Source organism: Mustela nigripes, chromosome 4 (assembly GCF_022355385.1).
Source record: "Mustela nigripes isolate SB6536 chromosome 4, MUSNIG.SB6536, whole genome shotgun sequence".
NCBI lineage: Eukaryota > Metazoa > Chordata > Mammalia > Carnivora > Mustelidae > Mustela > Mustela nigripes.
Window position 1 is genome coordinate 45,706,397 of NC_081560.1, and position 22,620 is coordinate 45,729,016.

Genomic DNA, 22,620 nt, shown 5'->3' on the forward strand with positions numbered 1-22,620 from the left:
TAATACAAGAATGCATGCTCAAACATGGAGGGAAAACATGGAGAATACAGAATGAAGAAAATGAAAGCTCTTTGTCCAACCTGCTCCCCTATTCCCCACCCCTCCAATTCCCTTTCCCTTCCCATAGTTAGCAGTTTGGTGCCTGCTTTCCAAAGTGTATGGTTATAGATATAAATACATATAGATATAAAGCCAAGCACTCTTTTTCTACTAAGCACTAAAAAAACTATTGGAACCGTTTCCAGGGTTAATCTCAAAACAAGAAGACAGATTATCTGTCAAATACACTGAGAAATTACTGCCTACCAGAATTTTACTCTCTTTTTTCCCCCAGAACACATCTGATTTAATATATTCTGGCATACTTCTCAGTCATGTGGCCATGAGCTGGGAGAACATATAAATATAAATCCCACTATGGCTAATAAAATGTATGCAGAATCCTGTATGTTAAAGCACTAGTATGAATTTTTAAATCCTAAATCAGCGTTAAAGGACAAATGCTTCTCAGTAAGTCAAGGAAAGCTGGGGTTGGGGGGTGGGAATCATAGAGAAAAAAGGGTTTGAGAGTCTCTGTGAAGGGTAGGGAAGATTTTGACTCTGATTGGATTAATCAGCAAATATTTATTATTCATATATGCTGTGGTAAGCACTGTAGGTGTAAAGAAAGATAAGGTATAGTCCCTGTTTCCAAAGGGCTTAGCATCAGTGGGAAATCAGGCGGGCCAAATAGAATGGAATCAAGTAAGAAAAAGCTTTCACAAGTGCTTGAGCTTGATAAAGTAATAGAAACAGCCAGCCTCACTAGGTTTCTGCACAAAGGAGTGATATGATAAAAGGAAATTAAAAGAATATGTCTTTGGGGGCACCTGGGTGGCTTAGTCGGTTAAGTACCTGTCTTCACCTCAGGTCATGATCCTGGGATCCCAAGGTTCTAGGATTGAGCCCTGTTTCAGGCTCCCTACTCAGCAGGGGGTCTGCTTCTCCCTCTCTCTCTGCGCCTTCCCCCCTGTTCACGTGTGTGCTCTTGCTCTCTCTCTCTCAATAAATAAATAAATAGGAAAAAATGTGTCTTTGGGGTGCCTAGGTGACTCAGTCAGTTAAGTGTCCAACTCTTGGTTTTGGCTCCGGTCATGATTTCAGGGTTGTGAGATTGAGCCATGCATCAGGCTCCACACTGAGCAGGGAGTCTGCTTTAGATTCTCTCTCTCTCTTCCCCTGTGACTCTTCCTGCCCACCCCCCCACCACCACTTTCCATCCCTTGATTTCCATTCTGTAACTACTGCCTTAGCTCTGACTTTTAGGTCCTAGCCTATTGCAGTGAACTTGTGTCAGCACTCAACCATCTCCCCATCCTACTTCCTCCCAGGCCATCCTACACACAGCCACAAGAATGTTTCTAAAGGTACAAGAGGGCCCCTTTCTGTTCAGAGGTCAAAAATGTCTCACCTTTGACCACCAAATAGTCTGAGCTTTTTAGTGCGAAATTCAAGACCCTCCCATAAATTCTGCTGGTCTCCTTCCAGACTTGTCTCCCATTTCCTAATACGAACCTATTACTCCACCGAAATTGGACTACTTACTATTCCCCACACCCGTTTCTGTGCTGTCCTCATATGATCACCCACCCTCACCCCATCTCCAGAGAAAAGCAGAGTCAGAGAAAACAGCTAGGAGACTGTTGCAATAATGCAGGTGTGGGCTGATGCCACCAGGGAGAGGGTAGTGAGTGTGAGAATGCACAGGAATGCTGATGGCAGCAGATCTTCCTTGATTGGACATAGGGTTTGAAAGAAAAGAGATGAGTCAAAGGTAACTCATTTTAGGTTTGAGGCAGTAAACACAGTTCCTTCTCCATAACTGTTTATTCCTCACTGTTGCAGTTGTTGGAGGTTCATATTTACTTCATATTGCCTATGTAACCTGGGACCACATATAATTAATGATTTCTCTATACTTTAGGTCTAATATATATTTATTTAAAATAATACAGGCAGAGCAAAGTACTTTGGGAGGTAGAAGTCTTCAAGACACACTCTGAAATACCGTTGTGGGACTAAATACACCGCATTTCACATAACCTATGTGCATTGAATAGAATCTTTCATTTCGTTATCAGTGTGGTTTGGAATATAAGGCTTATGAGACTATCTCACGAAAACGAAAGTGAGAAATTCAGCTGAATCTGGGTAACGGCTGGAGCCAGGCACCTCAATGAGCTCAGGCCTTGGATTTCTCTAGCTCCATTTTCTTCTTAGGTGGGGTCTGCTTTCTTCTCAGTCACTCATTCCCATTCCATCTGACACAGCTCTGAGACCACGAGGCTTTACAATTTGAGAAGTTTGGGAGTCAGTACACAGGAATGACTCTAGAATCAGAGGGCTTGACTGTTAAACTAGGTTATGTCATTGCTAGCTACATAACCTAGGGCAAGTGAATTAACCTACTGCAACTCAAGTTTCTTCAACTGTAAAATGAGAATAATATTAGTACCTGTCTCAATAGGGCTATTTTCAGGATTAAATGAGTTAATATATATGAATTTAGATTGGTGCCTGGCATTAGATTAAGTGCTCAGTGAATGTTAACTATTAACCAAGCTATGGTTAAATTTGGAAGAACAAAGACCTTTGTTGTCTACTGCCTTAGCCAACAGGGGTCAGTATGCAGCAAGCTACACAGCTAAATAAAATGCTTAATGGGCGTAAAAAGAGATTTTCAGTTGTTTGAGGAAACATCAGGGCTTCAGAAAATTTTTGTGAAATGGTGTTAAGAAAAATAAGTAACCATAAAATTGGGCAATTAGTGAGAATCATCGGAAGAGGAAAAAAAAGTCCAAATAATAAAAATAAATACATTTACAATGTCTAAAAGCAATATAAAATGCAGAAGGACATTTTAAGTGGGAATGCTCAAAAGCAGAGGCCTCGAGAATTCATGATACAATAGAACACTATCTTACCAACAAGAGCAGCTTGGTCACTGAAGTAACCAAGTACGTAGTTCAAGTTCTACCTTGATGTTTGAGGGATGGGAGAAGGTATGTAACATCCTATTTTCCGATTACATAACAACAGTGTTATTGCTTATTGAGTGCTCACTGTATGCCAAGTGCTCTACACACATTACCATATTTCTTTGACTTTTTAACTCAAAAATGTTGAAATATATAGAAGAGGATAGAATAATAAAATGAATATCCATATACACATCAATCAATTGAGCATTGAACACTTTCCATATTTTAATTTTTCTAAATTAATTATCAGGGGCTGCTGCGTGGCTTAGTGGGTTAAAGCCTCTGCCTTTGGCTCAGGTCATGATCCCAGGGTCCTGGAATGGAGCCCTGCATTGGGCTCTCTGCTCAGCAGGGAACCTGCTTCTCCCTCTCCCTCTCTACCTGCCTCTCTGCCTACTTGTGATCTGTCAAATAAATAAATAAAATCTTCAAGAAAAAAAAAATATCAAACATTTTACCCCAAAATACATTATTATGTCTCTAAAAATAGAGACATTTTTCTACATCAGCAAATGCTATTATCATACCTAATAAAAAAGCAATTGTTTAATATCATCTAGTGCCCTAGTTCCTATTCAGATTTAATTGTGCCCCAAATATCTTTTATATCTGGTTTACTGAACCAGAACATAGGACAAGCCATTGCATGTAGTTACTATGTCTCTTCGGTATCTTTTAATCTGGAACAGCCTGCACTGTCCAGTTTTTTTGTTTGTTTCTTTTAGGGTTTTGTTTTTTGTTTTTTTATGTTTTTTTTTTTTTTTTTCCTTTTTTTTTGTAACTACACTGACTTAATTTAAGAGACAGCCATTTGTTCTTCATGATGTCCCACCACTTGTTCAGAATTTTTCTGATTGTTTCCTCTTGGTGTCATTTTATTCTATCCTTGTAGTTCCTGCTGAGCTTGATGTACAGAAGTGAAAGAGGGTGGGGAACAATACTTCACAGACAATACTGGGGCTTCCTCTTGTATCATATCAGGAGGCACATAATGTCCAATTGGTCCACTTTAGTGATTATAAGATTGATCTAGTTTAAGATGGGAGGAACCAGATTCCTTCACTGTCATTATATTTTTCTTCTGACTACAGCTAGCAATCCCTGGGGGATAATTTGGCCCTTGGGGAGTATTCTGTTCCCTGTCACCCTTTCACCACAGGGTTTCATTGATGATCCTGGCATGAATCAGTTATTTAACTAGGGGCTACAAGATGGTGATATTTGAATTCTACCATTCATCTTACAGGAGTTAGCTGGCATACTTTTGTAAAGAGAACCATTTCCTCATCAACTGGGGCTATTTGGTTACCTTGAAATGCAGCTGTAAGTAGGAGGGCAGAGTAAATGTTTAATTTATTTTCTTAAACTACAACTTTTCAGGGTAAAGAGTTGCTGTAACAGTCACCATAACAAATGAGGCTTTTAAAAATTGTTTTTTATATATGGTTTACTCTTTTGGTGGGACTTTTATGTTTGACATTTTCAGTCAATTGCAGTCATTGTTTTTGGTACTCAAATTGTTCTAAATTTGGCCAGTGGGCATTTCTTCAAGCTGGCTCCCATGTCCTTTTGAAAGGACCTCGTTTTTTTGGATACTTCCAGACTTTACTGCCACAAGATGTTCCAAGCGCTCCTAGTCATTACCAGCTTCTGACCTGGCATAAACCATTTCTCCAAGGAGCCCTGGGACCTTTTAGTGGAGAGTGATATGTGGAGATCAAAATCTAGGTGCCAGGGATAACCACTCCCCTGAGTTCAAATTAATACTTTCATTTCAAAGTTAACAGTATAAGGTTTTATTTCTTGTTTTTATATTTTCATATCTTATTTTACATTGGCGTTTTTGTACCTAATAACATTAACAAATTATTCTTTAAATACTCAAACCAACCCTGTGAGATAGGGGATCATAAGTTATATGACTGTGATCATAATTTATGTTAAAATCGCTATTTTACAAGGAGGAAAGCGATGAGAGGTGCCCGAGCTTACGTGGCCAGTAAATGGCTGCGTCCGGATTTGAAGCCGGCACGCTACTTCTATCCGGAGAGTCCCAGTCATTTCGCAGGGTCGTCACCGAGGTGATCAGGGCTGAGGGTGAGAGAACCAGCATGAGGAGGGAATTGGCCCGTCGTGACCGACCGACTGCTTCAAACCGGGAGGGCAGAGCGGGGGCGCGCTCCCTAACGAGCACGAAACACCTGGGAACCACACAAGCACCACCTGAAGATGAGAAAACCTGGTCAGGACCCACGCGGCGCAACCCCCAAAACGAACCCACCGGTCCTGATCCGCCTCCCATGCGTAAGAGCCCGCCCACCCGCCAATCGTACGGAGCCTTGAGCATGGGGGCGGGATAACAGAGGAGCATGGCCAATGAGGAATCGGCTCCCTGTCGCCACTCGACGGAGTATTTCCGAGTCCTAACTGGACAGCGAAGAGGAGGTGGCGGGCTTGGCCAATCATAAGGGGAGACTCAACATTTGGGACCAGCAGCCAATCAAAAGACTGGTCGCAGCCGACTCCTCCGGCCCACGCTTCCCGCCTTTCCGCTAACTCCAGAGACACCCGCTCGTCAGCCACCGGAGTTCGGACGGTCGCAGTCTTCTCAGAGTCGTACGGCCGACCCCGGGGCCGCGCGGGTGTCGGGCGGAACATGGCGAACTCGGGCTGTGAGGACCTCCGAGGCCAGGAGGAGGAGAGTTTTCTGTACTTCGCCTACGGTAGCAATCTGCTGACGGAGCGGATCCACCTCCGAAACCCGTCGGCCGCGTTCTGCTGCGTGGCCCGCCTGCAGGTCAGTGCTGCCCGCGCGCGGCCCCTGCAGCGGCGGGTCCACCCTGCGGACGTGGGGACAGGATTTCGAGAAGTCGCTTTCTCGGGGCCGGGGGAAGGCGCCTCTTGCTGATAGCAGCACGTCGGGACTGTCTTCTCTGTCTGGCTTCTGCCCTCCTGGTCAAGCCCGCCCGGCAGCTGTGCGCCCCCGGGCCGCCCTGAGCCCCCTGAGGACTTTCCCCCGGGAGGCTCGTTCTGCCCAGACCTGGCCACCTCTCTTGCCCACCGACTTAGACGGGAGTCCGTTGCTCTCTCTCCTCCCTGTCACACCTTCGCTGCAAGGCTTGCCGGCTGGAGTTCTGAAACTCAGTTCACCTGTTTCTCGCTCCTGAGGGGAGAGGTCCTGAAAGCCGGCACGGAGTCGGAGTCCTAGTAAGGGCCGAGCGCAGTTAAGTCAGACCACTGGATGAACCATAACCCGCCTTGGTAAAAGTCATTGCTCTTCAGGGGCGCCTGGCCGGCTCGGTCGGAGGACCTTGTGACCCTTGGTCTCAGGCCCTGAGTTCGAGCCACACCTTGAGTATAGAGATTACTTAAATAAATAAAAACTTCAAAGTAATTGCTCTTCGGTACAATCCATTCATTCCTTTGGTAGGTTTTTTCCCTTGTAGGTACAGAAGTGATAGAGTTAAGTGGGCTGCCTTGAGGACCTGACCAGGTCTATAGGGAGGACACTCCCCCCCCCCCCCCCAAATGATGTAGAAAACCTTTTGACATTGCTGAATTAGACAGACATGGTCTCTGCTGTCCTTACCAGGTTCTTAGTTGCAAGCAACAGAAAGTGGCTGATTTAAGCAGGAAATGAATGTGTTGAAAGGCTGTTAGAAGACTCACAGAATGACCACAGAACTGATAAACAGAGGCATAAGGGTGCCTGGCTGAGTCAGTGGGTGGAGCATCTCAGGGTTGTGAGTTCAAGCCCCACTTTGGATGTGGAGCCTACTTCAAAAATAAAACAAAAAAACCAGGCAGTCATAAAGGGAAGTACAGCAACCACAGCAGCCAATATCACAGACAGAACCAGCCTAGGAGGCCACTGGGGCATCACTGCTGAACTTGGTCAATATGGACACTTAAGTTGTGCATTACTGACCCTCCCTTCTCTGGACCTTGCCTGCTACTGTCAGTACACCCCTGCAGTTCCTGAAACCGGGATGTAGCCACCACCTACAGGGTGGAGTTTCTGCTGTTCTTGGGCACTAGCTTCTAATTCAGAGTCCCAGGTGGGTGTCCTGGTTGGCTAACTCTTGGTCATGTGCCCATGCCCTGACTGCAAGCAGAACTGGGAGAACCAACTGCTGGCATTTGAAGCCTCAGAAATGGGAGTTGGGGTCTAGCACTTTCTACCCCCAGACTCCCAAGGTAGGGAATTGCCCAACTGTAGAAAAGAAGTTCAGCTGCTTATAGTTGGGACAAGTGGAAGAGCTATCAAGCAAATGGTTACTGAGTTTCAGATATAGTGAGTTTAAAAAGGAGTCATGTTGTTCCTTCCTCTCAGTTTTGCTGTGACCCTAAAACTGCTCTTAAAAAAAAGGTGAAGTCTTGGGGTGCCTGGGTGGCTTGGTTGTTAACCTTCTGCCTTCCACCCAGGTCATTATCCCAGGATCCTGGGATTGAGCCTCATGTTGGGTTTCCTGCTCAGTGGGGGGCCTGCTTCTCCCTCTCCCACTTCCCCTGCTTGTGCTTGCTCACTGTCTCTCTCTCTCTCTCTCTCTCTCTCTCTCTCTGTGTGTGTCTCTCTGTGTCAGGTAGATAAATAAAATCTTAAAAAAAAAAAAAAATGAAGTCTTTACCCCCCAAAAAGAGGAGATCTACAAGGTACTATGGGAATGTATGATTTGGGGTCCCTACTTAAGAGCTTAGTAAAGCTCTTCCTGAAAATAATGACTTTTAAGCTGAGACCTGAATGATTGGGCAGGGGGAGACAAAAGAGAAGGAGCAGCATGTACAAATGACCTCAGGAAAGAAGCTGGATCATCCAGCTGCTGAGGCTGGAGTTTAGTGTTGAGGAGGATATAGCTTGGCAACTAAAGAGGTAGTGAAGGACTGCATGCTACTGGACCACAGAAGCCAAAAAAGACTGGTCTTTATCTTGAGAGCAATGAAAAGATCCATTGCAGAATTTAAGCAAGTGAAAAATTAGATTTACAACTTTGAAAGCTCATTCTGGTTGCTATGGAAAATGGGTTGGAAGGGAAGACAACAGTGGATGTGTGGAGCCCAGTTAGAAAGGTTTTGTAGTAATCCGTGCTAAAGACAATGGCACCTTGAAATGGAGTGGTAGCAGTGGAGGGTAGACGGGTTGGGGAGGTATTTAGGAAATAATAAAGTTAGGTCTTGGTAACTACTTGTGAAGGGAGGATGAGGTAACAGGGGTGACTAAGGTTTTTGGTGCAATAAGGTGGATGATGGTGATATTTGTAAAGAGAAGAGGAGAATCAGTTTTGGAGGGAAAATCAAGCTCAGCTTAAACATACTGAGTTCAGATGCTTGTTACACATCCAGGTGAGCAGAAAAACATTAGTGAGCATTTATTAAGTACTCACTGTGTGGTAAGTCCTGTTCTAAGCACTTTTGAAGTTTAGAAGAGAGATCTGGGTTGGATTAAAAGATGATTGGAATATTGGATGGTATTTGTAGTCATCGGAGGGGATAGATTGTCTTGAACAAATTGCTGATGAACAAGAAAAGGGGCCTGAACTAAGCCCTTAGCAACTCTACCATTTAAACACCAGGTACGGTGGAGGAGTTGTCAAAGGGAATTGAGATCAGGGGACAGTCTGAAAGTCAGGAAGGCATATCAAGACAGGGTGGTTAACTATGGCAGAAGTAGGTGAAAAGTGGAGCAAGAGGAGGAATGAAAATGGTCTGTTGGATTTAGTAGTAGACAACCAGTACCTCATGTGGTTGTGACTTTAATCAGCTCTCATGATGTTCTGCTAGGGCTACGTGCTCCTAGAATATCCAATATACCAGTTGAATATACTGGTCACTCAGACCAACCTTTTTCCTGAAATGTCTGACATTTGAAGAAAATAAAAGTGACAGGAATAAAATACAAACCTTAGATTTAGAACCTAGTCCAGCCTTTTTTATTTTATTATTAAGGAAACTAAGCTCTAGAAAGATGGAAAGAAATTTTCTATACCAAATGGCCAAGTAAGGGTTTTTCATCTTCCCCAGGATTCTCTCCTCTGATTACTCTATAGGGAAGAAGCTAAGCTAGAAATCTGTCTCTGTTACTTATTCATTGAGAGACCTTAGGCAAGTTGCTTAATCTTTATAAGCCACAGTTTTTCTTGTTATTAAATGGGTATAATAAGGTTGACAGGATAAAAATGAGAGTTCACATAAAGCTCATAGTGCAGTTATAGAACCTAGTCATGTACTAGTGTTAGCTGCTTTAATATTTATTGTAGATATAATAGTATAATTCATGAATGTTAGATTAACGTTAGTAAGTTTAAAAATCACCCTCACATAATAGGCTCAGGTCATTGTCCTGGCAGTCCTGGGATCAAGCCCTGCACTGGGCTCTCTGCTCAGCAGGGAGCCTGCTTCCTCTGACTCTCTGCCTACGTGCAATCTCTGTCAAATAAATAAATAAAATCTTAAAAAAAAAAAAAAAAAAGATCGTGGTTCCTTGAGGGCAAACATGGTGATATATGCTAGTAAGATACTCTTTACATACACAAAAGTAGATTAGGAGTTCCTGGGTGGCTCAGTCGTTAAGAATCTGCCTTGGGCTCATGGGCTCAGGTCATCATCCCAGGACCCTGGGATTGAGCCTGGCATAGGGCTCCTTGCTCCACAGGAAGACTTCTTTTCCCTCTCCCACTCCCCCTGCTGGTGTTCCCTCTCTCACTGACTCTCTGTCAAATAAAATTAATAAAATCTTAAAAAAAAAAAAAAAAGTAGGTCATAACCCCCTATGAACCCCAGCTTCAACAATTTTGTGTATATACTGTGGTTGCCTCTAAGTTAAAATCCATGTGTGTGTAGGTAGACTGCAAAGCAATTTTTAAAAATGAAAATACTTACATTAAGGCATTGGGATTACGGGCTTTTTAAAAACCTGTTTATGGATGCATATTATATATTCATTATACATTTCATTTTTAAAAATATGAAAAAATATAGTCCTTGAGATCTGGGTCGTTGTTTATCTTTGTATTTTTTACAGCTTCTTATTCAGAGAAGGAACTCAAAGTTTATGTCTTAACTGCATGGAGTTCAAGGTAAATTTTTTTATTTTGAAGAGGGAAATTTTGGTTCAAGTAGATATTGATCATATTATTTTGGTTTCCTTTGTAGGATTATAAGCTTGACTTTGGCAATTCCCAAGGCAAAACAAGTGAAACTTGGCATGGAGGTATAGCCACCATTTTTCAAAGTCCTGGCGATGAAGTATGGGGAGTAGTATGGAAAATGAACAAAAGCAATTTGAGTTCTCTGGATAAGTAGGTGGCTTCTAATTACAAGTTAAACAATAACTGATTCAGAAAGTGGATCATATTCAAAGATGTGTATATATACGTCTTTCAAAACCATATACTATATTCTTTACACTTCAGAGTTAACATAAAAGGTGCATATCCTGAGGGGGAAAAAAAAACCTAGGGGTGTCTGACTGGCTCAGTCTGTAGAGCATGCAACTCTTGATCTCAGGGTTGTGAGTTCAAGCCCCACACTGGGCATAGAGCCTACATTAAAAAAAAAAAAAAAAAAAAATGCCTAGCTGGGTCCTATATTCCAGTTGAGATTTGGAGAATGTTTATAATCTCTTCTTTTTGTTCTTTCTTTTTTTAAAAAACATTAATTAATTAATTTACTTGGCAGAGCTGGGGAGACAGTGAGAAAGGAAATACAAGCAGGGGGAGTGGGAGAGGGAGAAGCAGGCTTCCCACTGAGCAGGGAGCCCAATGCAGGGCTCGAGCCCAGGACCCTGGGATCATGACCTGAGCCGAAGGCAGATGCTTAACAATTGAGCCACCCAGGTGCCCCTATAATCTCTCCTATAAAAAAACGGAGTCTTTATTTTTGTTCTATTTTTATTTAAAAAATCTTTGTAGTTTCATATTGTGAAAAGGCATGAAGATGTTCATAATTGTTGCATCTTTCTATTGGTTTCAAAAGCAGTTCAAGTTTTATTAGAGTCCATTTTTAGAAAATAATTCTTTAAGGTAGCAGTTGAAAAACTAATAATTTATAAAAACTTTGACGACATATTAGAAATGTCTTGATGCTTTTTTTAACAGAACTCTCAAGATCTGTATATAAGAGCATGTATACAAAGAAAGTAGGCAGAAAAGAGTAGGGCTTGAGAAGAACACATTATCTGATATGTCCCTGGTGAATGAGAGTGAGCCATTCTCTCTGATTATCTCCAGGTGGATATTCTCTTGTCAGAACATACAGTCAGTTTTTTGTAGCCTAGAGAGCAATGTTGAGGGGTACAAAGATTGAAATAACTATATTCAAGCATGGGTTTAAATAGGATAAATACTGAGATCTATTAGAACTATACAAATAATACTAAACTGAGGCTTTCCAATTGAAATGCTTTTGTAGCCTAGAGCGCAATGTTGAGGGGTACAAAGATTGAAATAACTATATTCAAGCATGGGTTTAAATAGGATAAATACTGAGATCTATTAGAACTATACAAATAATTCTAAATCTGAGGCTTTCCAATTGAAATGCTTTTGACGTGGTAGTTTTTATAATATGTTCTGCCATATCCCAGAATACATAGGGAGCAAGTACATCTATATATTGTTAAATTTTTAGCCCAGTAAACTAACTTGACTGAGTCAAATATGGTTAAAATTTGGCTGTTCTGGTTTCAGGCAAGAAGGGGTTAAAAGTGGAACATATGTCCCAATAGAAGTTAATGTTTATACTCAAGAAGGAAAAGAAATAACCTGTCGAAGTTATCAGATGAAAAACTATGAGAGTGCTCCCCCATCGCCCCAGTATAAAAAGGTAAGCAACTTACAAAGACTATTGGCGGTTCCTTTTTAATTTTCACTGAGCTAAACTAAAAAATACCTTGTTTTAAAAAGAATTAGTGTGCATTAAATTCTACATGAACACTTCAGTCTTTTTTGCCTGCCCTACCACTGAACAATTCACTTTAATCAAAGTGTTTTTAATGCAAAAATGATAGTTATTTACCTACCATGCAAATTGAAAAATGTTCAGATTTATTTGTAATGATAGACCCATGTTCCTAAAGCAGATTTATTTAAAAAGACTCTGGAAATCTGAATCTTAATTCTAGATATGTGTTTTCTTTCCTCAAGTAGAAAATAACATGTATGCATGCATTTTTAGTGGATTTATTCTATACAGAGGTTTTTGTAATCATTTTTTCTCCACAAGAGAGTATTTCATAACACTAAGGTTCATTTTTATGGGGGAGAAATATATTTCCTATTGCTGAAATGTTTTCCATCCCTAAATAGAGGGAAGAAAGTCATGCTGTCTTTCAAAGTCAGAGATACCACTCCCACAAGCATAGGAAAAGGATGTGGGATAGAAACCCCAACATCCCTTTTTAGAAATCCAAATTTAGGTACTTTGGAAGGCCTAGTCAGGACATGGCATGTGGAGTGGATGACCCAGTTCCTGGGCCAAATTTGGAATTTTCTAGTATGGAGCCTAGAGGAATTAGCCTGGTATGAGTCTGGGAAGCACCACTGAGCACAGCTGCCATGTATTACCTCATTTCCCATCAGAGATAGAGTAGACTCCCAGGTTAAACTAAAACTTCTCCCTATAAACTTTACAGTTTTTTTAAAGAATGGTGTTTTTTTCTTACTAGATCATGCCAGTTCTCTACAATAAGTTTTTGTCTTACTATAAAAAAATTTTAAATTAGAATGACCAGAGTAAAAAACACAAGAAATAACAAATGTTAGCAAGGATGTGGAGAAAAAGGAACCCTGATATGATGCCGGTGGGAATGCAAGCTGGTGCAGCCACTGTGGAAAACAGTGTGGAGGAGCCTCAAAAAATTAAAAATAGAGCTACCCTATGATGCAATAATTGCACTACTAGGTATTTACCCAAAGAAAACGAACACATTAATTTGAAAAGATGTATGCATCCCTATGTTTACTGCAGCATTATATACAACAGCTAAGATATGGAAGCAGTCTAAGTGTCCATCCATAGTTGTGACTAAATAAGACATGGTGTGAGCGTATTTATATACACATACATACATGCAATGGAATATTATTCAGCCATAAAAAGAGAATGAGATCTTGCTATTGACAGCAACATGGATGGACCTAGAAGGTATCATGGTAAGTGAAATAAATCAGAAAGGCAAATACCATATGATTTCATTCATATGTGGAATCTATGAACAAATAAATGAACAGACAAAAAATACTTGACTCTTAAATACAGAGAAAAACTGGGGGTTATCAGAGGGAAGGTGAGTAGGAGGGATGAAATAGGTGAAGGGGATTAAGACCACACTTACCATGATGAACACTGAGTAATGTAAAGAATTGTTAAATCATTATATTGTACACCTAAAACTAATATAACACTGTTAATTATACTTCAGTTTAAAAAAATATTTTAAACCATATTATTGAGTAAAATTGGTACTCCATGAGAATGTATCATTTGGATTTGAAGATTCTGCACATTCATGCTCACCATGAGAGGAATGGCTGTCTCTATTTTGTTCTATAATTATTTATTCTAGAGTTATCTGAAAGCTAACAGGTCATGCTTTGATACTGCACATAAGATTTTGGTATACTAATTATGTTCCTAATTAAAAGGTGTTTTTTGTTTATTTTAATCATTTTTAGGTCATTTGCCTGGGTGCAAAAGAAAATGGTTTGCCACTGGAGTATCAGAAGAAGTTAAATGCAATAGAACCAAATGACTACAAAGGAGAAGTCTCAGAAGAAATTGAAAACATTATCAAAAAGGGAGAAACAAAAGCTCATTAGGACATATTTTAGATAGAAATCTAAATTATAATAGAAAATACAGATACTCTCTGTATGTGCTAATATATTTTCAACATTTAGAAAAGAGATCTGAGGTATCTCTATGTTTAATATATTTTCAACAGTGCTCTGAAGGGATATCTTACTTAGGTGTCTCCTTGTTTTCAGACTAAAAAGAAACTAGATTAGAAATTAGGTAATTGAAGGGTGCCTAGGTGGCTCAGTTAAGCTTCTGTCTTCTGCTCAGGTCATGATCCTAGGGTCCTGGGATGGAGCCCCACATTGGGCTCCTTGCTCAACGGAAAGCCTCCTTCTCCCTCTGCCTGCTGCTCTGACTACTTGTGCAGGCTTTCGCGCTCTCTCTCTCTCTGTGTCAAATAAATAAATAAAATCTTAATTAAAAAGAAAAGATTGAAAAGGAGGCCGTGAGGCAGTAGAATGCATAACAAATGGATGAGGATACTTCTTCCGTGGGCACTTAAAGTTATTTTCAGGAGTGGAGTGTCTTCTTGTTCTGTGACAAAGGAGAGATTTGCAACTTAATGATCGTGCTGGTGAATTGCCCTGCTTTGGGATTTCTTTTTAATCAGCATAAGAGCAAGCAAACTGCAAAGACAGTTGATAATACTTTTTTAAATTTAAAAACGGCATACTGTTCTTAGAGAAATAAATGTATTTGTGGTTTAACCTGTATTCCCTACTAAAGTACTGTCTATCACTTTCTTAGAGACTTCTGAGTCTGGTGTTGACTCTACACAGTCCGTACTAGAGCATTCTTGCACCCATGCTAGAACTAGATAGCCTTGGATCAGTTGTCAGTTCTACCAGATTCTAGCTGAGAGACCTTGGGTTTCCTGAGTTTGTGCCTCAGTTTGCTCATCTATAGAGTGAGGGCAGTTGAAACACCTATGTCTTGGGATTATTTTTGAGGAGAAAATACATGTAATAAGCTTAGAACAGAGCCTGGCACATAATAAGTATTAGAAATCACCAATGTTCTTATTGAAGATTTGAGTTTCTACAGAGCCATCCTTGGAACAGGATCTTAAAGTAGAAGAGTTATGATGGTGAGGGGAAAATGTTTTATGCTTTATGGAAGCTCCAGTTTGACTCTTGGCTTCTTAAATTTATTTCCTGAACAAATGAAGGAAAGAAGAGTCATGACTAAAACAGCACCAGTTATCAAAAAATCAGGTCTCTGGAATGCAGTGAGAATGCAGAGAGAAAACTGGACTTTAGAAACAGGTTACTGGAATGAAATGTGCTAGCTGCAGGAACATAAAGATTTGGTTTGTTCTCTTGGGAAAAATAACCAAAGAACTTTTCAGGTACAGCTGTTGAAGTGAGACTGAACCATAGACTTAAGGTTGGATCATGTTTTATAGCTGTTACACCTTACTGTTCTCATGTACACCCTCTAAGACCCTCGTTTTCTCCAGTTCCTAACTCCTCCCAAGAAGACCAAATTTGTCAGTACCCAGAACTCAGTTATGGTAAGATAGTGAGCAAAGCTCAGTTTTGATGTACAAATAGAATAATATTCTCATAAACTATCTCACCCACCTAAAATGACAACTTTCATTGAGGAATTTAAAACACTAACAAAAAACCTTCATGTCTGGCCTTTTAATGAAAATCTGGTAGTCATGAGGAATACTGTTTCTCTAGTCATGTTTAAGGTAGTACTAACAAATGTCATATGCGAGGAATTTGCATTTCTACTGTGGATTTTAGCCCTATAACCATAATACAACCAACTGGATAAACTATAACAATTTTATGAAAAGCATTTCTGGGCTTGCAAGAAAATAAGGAAAATCTTCAAGATATAACCAGTCCCTTTCCCACAAAAAGAGATAAATTTCCTAGCACTGGTAACAAGTGACACCTACATCTTTGGGTACATATGCCAATAATAGCCCTGGAATTTGACTACGGACCCTTGAACAGAACTAAAATTGTCTCTAGTAAGCCTTGTAATTTTCAGCAGAGGCAAATGCAAATTTTCTCTGAAGAAAGCAATCCTAATTTAGATCCTCAGAATGTCCACCTGAAAATCCAAAAACTAATTATAAGGAAAATGGTACATCATAACAGAGAAAAAAAATCCCCAAGTTTTTGAGATACTGAAATGATCAAAAACAGTATACAATAAGTACATATGGAGACTTTGACTTCTGGAAAGATGGAGTAGACCTCTTCCTTATTCCTTCTGTTAACTACAACTAAAATTCCCGAACATTATGTATAAAACAAGACTCTGAAAAGAGAGAAAAACAGACTAGCCGGGGACAAGACACAACATGGTACTGAATTCCCTGGGTTTTCTCTTGCCTCCTACATCTCAGACTTGTAGCTGAGGAAGCCAGCAATCTGAAAGCACCAATGAGCACAGAGAAGAAAAACCTACTCTGAAGTAAAAGGACTAGGAAATGGACACTTTAGCCAGACAAAACTTACAGAGAATAAGTGTTCTCCACCCAAATACCACAAAGAAAAATTATGGACCTTCCCCCCGCCCCTACATCTACCCATGCTAGGAAAGGTCAAGAGGGGAGCCTAGACTTCCAGCCTCATGAAGGGCATGTAGCAGGGCATCCTAACACTGTCTCCTGCCACAACTGTCAGTGCAGTGTCAGAACAGGCTGAGTAAGGAGCCACCTAACAGTAATCGGCCCTGGCTCTCCCCTGTTCCCCATAGTGTCAGTGGAAACCATGCAAGGACCCTGGGTTTAAACTGCCCATCAGTTATTAACATCCCCCTCTGCTGGGATGGTGTCAGAGGTCAAGTCGTAAGACTTATATCACCACCCAGTGGTAAAAATGTCACCCTTCCCTGTTATATCAGTGGACACCATATAGTGGGCAGTGATAAGGCTTTCCTACTCTTCCTAGGAACGGGGAAAATATCAGTGGAGACTTTGGGGGGGGGGCGGGGATTGGAACTCCCACCTACACCCAAGTTCCTTAGCAGTAGCTGAGTGGAAACCTGAACTTCTACCCCATTGAGTAATATCAAGGCAATGACCCTTGCTACCTTCTGCTGGAGTGGTTTCAGGTTAAGCTAAAGTAGATTTTAGTAGGATCCAGAGGCTTGTAATTTCCAGAATGTCCAGGTTTTAATTGAAAATCACTTAATTCCAAGATCCAGGAAGATCTCAAATGAGAAAAGATCATCAGTAGATGCTAAAATAATTAGATTATGTTAGAAGAAAGAAGCAGTGAACTGGAAGAAAGAACAATAGAAATTTTTCTATCTACCTGAGAAAAAACAGACTGGAAAAAAAAAAATTAACAGCCTCAAGGACCTGTGGAGCTATAATAGAAGATCTTACATTTGTGTCATGGGAGTCTCAGAAAGAGAGAAGAACTAGAGAAAAGGGGGAAAAAGGAGAAAGGGCAGGCTGAAGAAGTACCCAATGAAATAATGGTTTAAATGTTCTAACTTTGGCAAAAGACAAACCTATAGATTCAAGAGGTAGAGTGAAGCCATGACAGTTTCATGTGGTTTAACCTAACACACCTAACTCCCAGTTTATGGGTGGAATTAGCAATAGAGTACATAAAGTGCCCAGCACAGTGCCTGGTATACAGCTCTTGCCTAGTAAGCTGTAGTTAATGTTAGGAGGAGGAGCTGAGAGAACCCCAAACAAGCCCAAAGAAATCCACACCAGACACTTTATAGTCAAACTTGTACAATCCAACAACAAAAGTTCTTGAGAGTAGTGAATGAGAGATGACATTTCACGTGATTGCAGGAGAAACAATTCAAATGACACCAGATTTCTCATCAGAAACCATGAAAGCCAAAAAAAAGTGGCACATTTTTCAAGTGCTTAAAGAAAACTCTCAAATCAAGCTCCAGTGAAAATAGCCTATGAGACTAAAGGGGAAAATCAAGACATTCTCAGATGAAGGAAAACTAGAAAAGTTTAGTGCTAGCAGACCTACCCTAAAGGAATGGCTGAAGAAAGTTTTCTAGACAGAAAGGAAGAAATAAAGGAACTGGAACATCAGAAAGGAAAACATCACATGGTAAGCAAATACATGATAAATACAATAGACTCTCCTGAGTTTCTGAAATAATGGTTGAAGCAAAAATTATAACATTGTGTTTCTAAATATATGTAGAAGTAATATTTAATTATAAAAGGATTGGTAAAAATGATGACACCAATAGACTAAAAAATTATATGTATATATAGTGATAGCTAAAGAAACAGCTTGAGAAAGCTATATGAAAAAATACACTTAAAAAAACTATTGAGTGGCTTAGTCAGTTAAGCATCCAACTCTTGATTTCAGCTCAGGTCATGATCTCAGGATTGTGAGATCAAGGCCCACTTTGGGCTCCCTGCTAGGTAGAAGGGAGGGGGTTAGAGGGTCGGGTGAGCCCTGTGATAGGTATTAAGGAGGGCACATATTGCATGGAGCACTGGGTGTTATACATAATGAATCATGGAATGCTACATCAAAAACTAATGATGTATGGAGCACCTGGGTGGTTCAGTGGGTTAAGCCTCTGCCTTCGGCTTAGGTCATGATCTCGGGGTCCTGGGATCGAGCCCCGCATAGGGCTCTCTGCTCAACAGGGAGCCTGCTCCCCCCACAACCTGCCTGCCTTTCTGCCTACTTGTGATCTCTGTCAAATAAATTAAAGCAAAACAAAACAAAACTAATGATATACTATATGGTGACTAACAACATAATAAAAAAATAAAAATAAATACACTCTAAAAAAAAGAAGTTACAATTATAGAAATATACATATATTTTAGGTACACACATTTAGAGTAACTGCAGAATTTTCAAGATGATACAAATGATAAATATACAAATGTACATTTGCACAGCAGTACATGATTCTGTCTTTGCTGCCCATCATCACCAGGTTATTAAAATCAGTTAAACCTTAAAAAAACCTCTCTCTTCCTCTACCCCTCCCCACTTCTAAAAAACAAACCCACTACAGATAAATAAAAATGGAATTCAAAAAAATTTTCAAGTAACGTATAGAAACTCATTTTAAAAAACAGAAATGAAAACCAGACAAAACAAAAAATAACATGGCACACTTAAACCTTAATATATCAATAATTACACTCAATGTAAATAATCTCAATAGACCGATTAAAAACAGAAATTGGCAGAGTGGATTAAGAATATGATCCAACCTTATTGGATCATATTGATCAGGCATCCACTCAGGGTGCCTGAGTGGCACAGTCGGTTAAGCATCCGACTCTTGGTCATGATCTCAGGATCCTGAGATTGAGGCTTGTGTCAAGCTCCACACTCAGCATGGAGTCCGCTTAAAACTTTCCCTCTATCCCTTCCCGCCTGCACACTCTCTCTCTCAAAATAAATAAATCTTTAAAAAAACATTTTTTTTTATAATATGATCCAACTTTATGCTGTCTACAAGAAACTCACTTCAACTAAAATAATATAAGCAGTTTGAAAGTAAAGGGATAGAGAAATCTGTATGCTGCAAATGTTAAGGGAAAGAATGAGTGGCTATATTAATACCAGATAAAGTAGATTTCAAAGCAAAGCAAAGTATCAGGATGGAGGGGCATTTTGCTAACCCTTACCAATTTACTTTATGAAACTAGTATTACCCTGGTACAAAAACCAAAGACAGGTAGCCTGTGTGGCTCAGTGGGTTAAAGCCTCTGCCTTCAGCTCAGGTCATGATCCCAGAGTCCTGGGATTGAGCCCTGCATCAGGCTCTCTGCTCGGCAGAAAGAAAACAAAAACAAAAACAAAACAAAAAAAAACAAAGACAACAGGAAAAAAAGCAAACCTACAGATAATATCCCTCATGAATATAGATTAAACATTATAAACTAAATACTCATAATTAGAATTCAGTACTACATTAAAAGAATCATACATCATGACCAAGGAAGGTTTTATTCCAGAGATGTAAGTCTGGCTTGATACTTGAAAATCAAAGCAATCCGTTGTATTAACAAGCAAAAAAGTAAAGTCACATGATCATGTCAGTTGTTGCAGAAAAAAGCATTTGGCACAATTCAACATCCATTCACGATTTAAAAAAAAAAAATTTTTTTTTTCCTCAGGGCCGTTGGGTGGCTCAGTCAGTTAAACATCTGACTCTTGGGCACCTGGGTGGCTCAGTGGGTTAAAGCCTCTGCCTTCAGCTCAGGTCATGATCTTGGGGTCCTGGAATCAAGCCGCAAGTCAGGCTCTCTGCTCGGCAGGGAGCCTGCCTCCCTTCCTCTCTCTGCCTGTCTCTCTGCCTACTTGTGATCTCTCTGTCAAATAAATATATAAAATCTTTAAAACAAACAAAAACATCTGACTCTTAGATTCAGCCCAGGTCATAATCTCATGGGTTGTGTAATGGAGCCCCCCATTTGGGCTCTCTGCTCAGCGAGAAGTCTGCTTAGAGATTCTATCCCTTTGCCACTCCTCCATCTTGCACATGTGCATGCTCTCTCGCTTTCTCTCTCTCTCTCTGTGTGTCTCTGAAGCAAACAAATAAATCTGTAAACAAATTCTCAGAAAAATAGGAACAGAGGAAACTTCAACAATATGATAAAGAGCATAAATACTTATAGCTAAATTATGTGGGACTTGATCCCAAGACCCTGAGATCATGACCTGAGCTGAAGGCAGAGGCTTAACCCACTGAGCCACACAGGCATCTTCATGCTTTTTTTTCTATTGCTTTTCCTCTAAGATCAGAAACAAGACAAGGATGTCCAGTCTCACCACTTTAATTCAACTTAGTAATAAAAGTCAAAGCCACAATAATCAGACAAGAAAAATAAATAAGAGGTATCCAAATTGGTGAGGAAGAAGTAAAACCTTCACTATTTATAGATGGCATGATGCTATATGTAAAACCCCAAAGACTCCAGCAAAAATACTACTTGAACTGATAAGTGAATTCAGTAGTTGCAGGATAAAAAATAAATATACAGAAATCTGTTACATTTCTATACACTGATAATGAAGCAGCAGAAAGTGAAATTAAGAAAACAATCCCATTTACAATTGCACCAAAAATGTTAAAATATCTAAGAATAAACCTAACTGAAGAGGTGAAAGACCTGTACTCTGAAAACTAGAAAACTTTTGATGAAAGAAATTGAAGATGACCCCCCAAAATGGAAAGACATTCCATGCTCATGGATTGGAAGAACAAGTATTGTTAAAATGTCTATACTACCCAAAGCAATCTACACATTGAATGCAATCCCTACAAAAATATCAACATCATTTTGAGGCACCCTGGGTGACTCCATTGGTTAAGTGGGACTGAGCCCTGCATTAGGATCCACACTTAGCAGAGAATTGGTTTGAGGATCCTCTCTCTCCCTTTGCCCCTTCCCCTGCTCATGCCCTCTCTTTCTCTTTCTAAAATAAATAAATCTTAAAAATATATATCAATAGCATTCTTCACAAAAATAGAATAATCAATCCTAAAATTTGTATGGAACCACAAAAGACCCTGAATAGCCAAAACAACCTTGAAAAGGAAAGCCAAAGCTGGAGGCATCATAATTCCAGACTTCAAGTTATATTACAAAGCAGTAGTAATCAAAACAGTATGGTACTGGCACAAAAATAAACACGTAGATTCAAGAAACAGAATAGAAAACCCAGAAATAAACCCACAATTATATGGTCAATTAATCTTTGATGAAGCAGAAAAAGACATCCTATGGGAAAAAGACAGTCTCTTCAACAAATAGTGTCTGAGACTTCTGTTCAGTTAATGATCTCAGGGTCCTGGGATTAAGCTCCTGTATCACATCAGGCTCTCTGCTCTGCAGGGAGTCTGCTTCCCACTCTCTCTCTCTGCCTGCCTCTCTGTCTACTTGTGGTCCCTCTCTCTGTCTGTCAAATAAATAAATAAAACCTTTTTAAAAATTAAATTAAATTAAAAATGACCTATTCTGAAAAATGTTACATCTACACTTAAAAAGAATGTGTATCCTGCTGTTTTCATATCCTTTGCATGATAAATATTTCTCCATCCCTTCATTTTCAATCTGCATGTATCTTTAGGTCTGAAGTGAGTCTCTTGTAGGCAGCGTATAGATGGTCCTTGCTTTTTTATCCATTCTGTTACCCGATGTCTTTTGATTGGAGCATTTAATCCATTTATAGTCAGAATAATTATTGATGGGTATGTACTTGTTGCCATTTTGTTACTTGTTTTATGGTTGTTTTCATAGTTCTCTGTTCCTTTCTTCTCTTGCTCTATTTCCTTGTGGTTTGATGGCTTTCTTTAGTGATGTGCTTGGATTCCTTTCTCTTTATTTTTTGTGTATCTTTTGCAGGTTTTTCATTTGGGTTACCATCACAATACATATATAACATCTTATGTATATAGCAATCAATATTAAATTGATAGTCACTTAAATTCAAACCTATTCTAAAAGCATTAAATTTTTACTCCCATCACCCACATTTGATATATGTGATATCATACTTGCTATAGTTTTATTGAATCCCTTCACTAATTTTCATAGATATTATTGATTTTACTGATTTTGTCCTTTTACCTCTGTACTGGTTGTATAAGTGATTTATCTACTACATTTTTTATGTTCACAGTTACCTCTGACATTTTTCTCTTTCATAATTTTCTTATTCCTGATTATGGCCTTTTCTTTCCACACAAAGAATTCCATTTAGGGGCACCTTGCTGACTCAGTTGGTAGAATATGCAACTCTTGATCTTGGGGTAGTGTGCTGAGCCTTGTTTGCCTTCAGTGCAACAAAGTGGCTCACTTGGTCTGTTGTGG

The 22,620-nt window shown here is 39.8% G+C and overlaps 2 protein-coding genes across 7 annotated transcripts in view; one reads left to right on the forward strand and one right to left on the reverse strand.

Moving 5' to 3' along the window:
- Nucleotides 1-22,620, reverse strand: part of ZNRF2 (zinc and ring finger 2) — a 396,032-nt gene that overhangs the window by 162,961 nt on the left and 210,451 nt on the right. The gene's annotated exons all lie outside the window — the stretch shown is intronic.
- On the forward strand, nt 5,541-14,527 carry GGCT (gamma-glutamylcyclotransferase). Of its 3 annotated transcripts, XM_059396634.1 has the most exons (4): nt 5,542-5,817; nt 10,170-10,315; nt 11,705-11,840; nt 13,691-14,527. In XM_059396634.1, the coding sequence occupies exons 1-4, from the start codon at nt 5,677-5,679 to the stop codon at nt 13,832-13,834; spliced, it is 567 nt and encodes a 188-aa protein (XP_059252617.1). In that variant the 5' UTR covers nt 5,542-5,676; the 3' UTR covers nt 13,835-14,527. The 3 variants fall into 3 exon arrangements, with proteins under 3 accessions (XP_059252619.1, XP_059252617.1, XP_059252618.1); XM_059396636.1 differs by lacking the exon at nt 11,705-11,840 and having other exon boundaries at nt 5,541-5,817; nt 13,691-13,835; XM_059396635.1 differs by lacking the exon at nt 13,691-14,527 and having other exon boundaries at nt 10,170-10,227; nt 11,705-11,793.

Excerpts from the sequence above, each read along its gene's own strand:
- GGCT (XM_059396634.1), top strand. The coding sequence starts at position 5,677 with ATGGCGAACTCGGGCTGTGAGGACCTCCGAGGCCAGGAGGAGGAGAGT. Across the intron at positions 10,316-11,704 it reads AATTTGAGTTCTCTGGATAA|GCAAGAAGGGGTTAAAAGTG; the intron begins GTAGGTGGCTTC and ends TTCTGGTTTCAG. Across the intron at positions 11,841-13,690 it reads CATCGCCCCAGTATAAAAAG|GTCATTTGCCTGGGTGCAAA; the intron begins GTAAGCAACTTA and ends AATCATTTTTAG.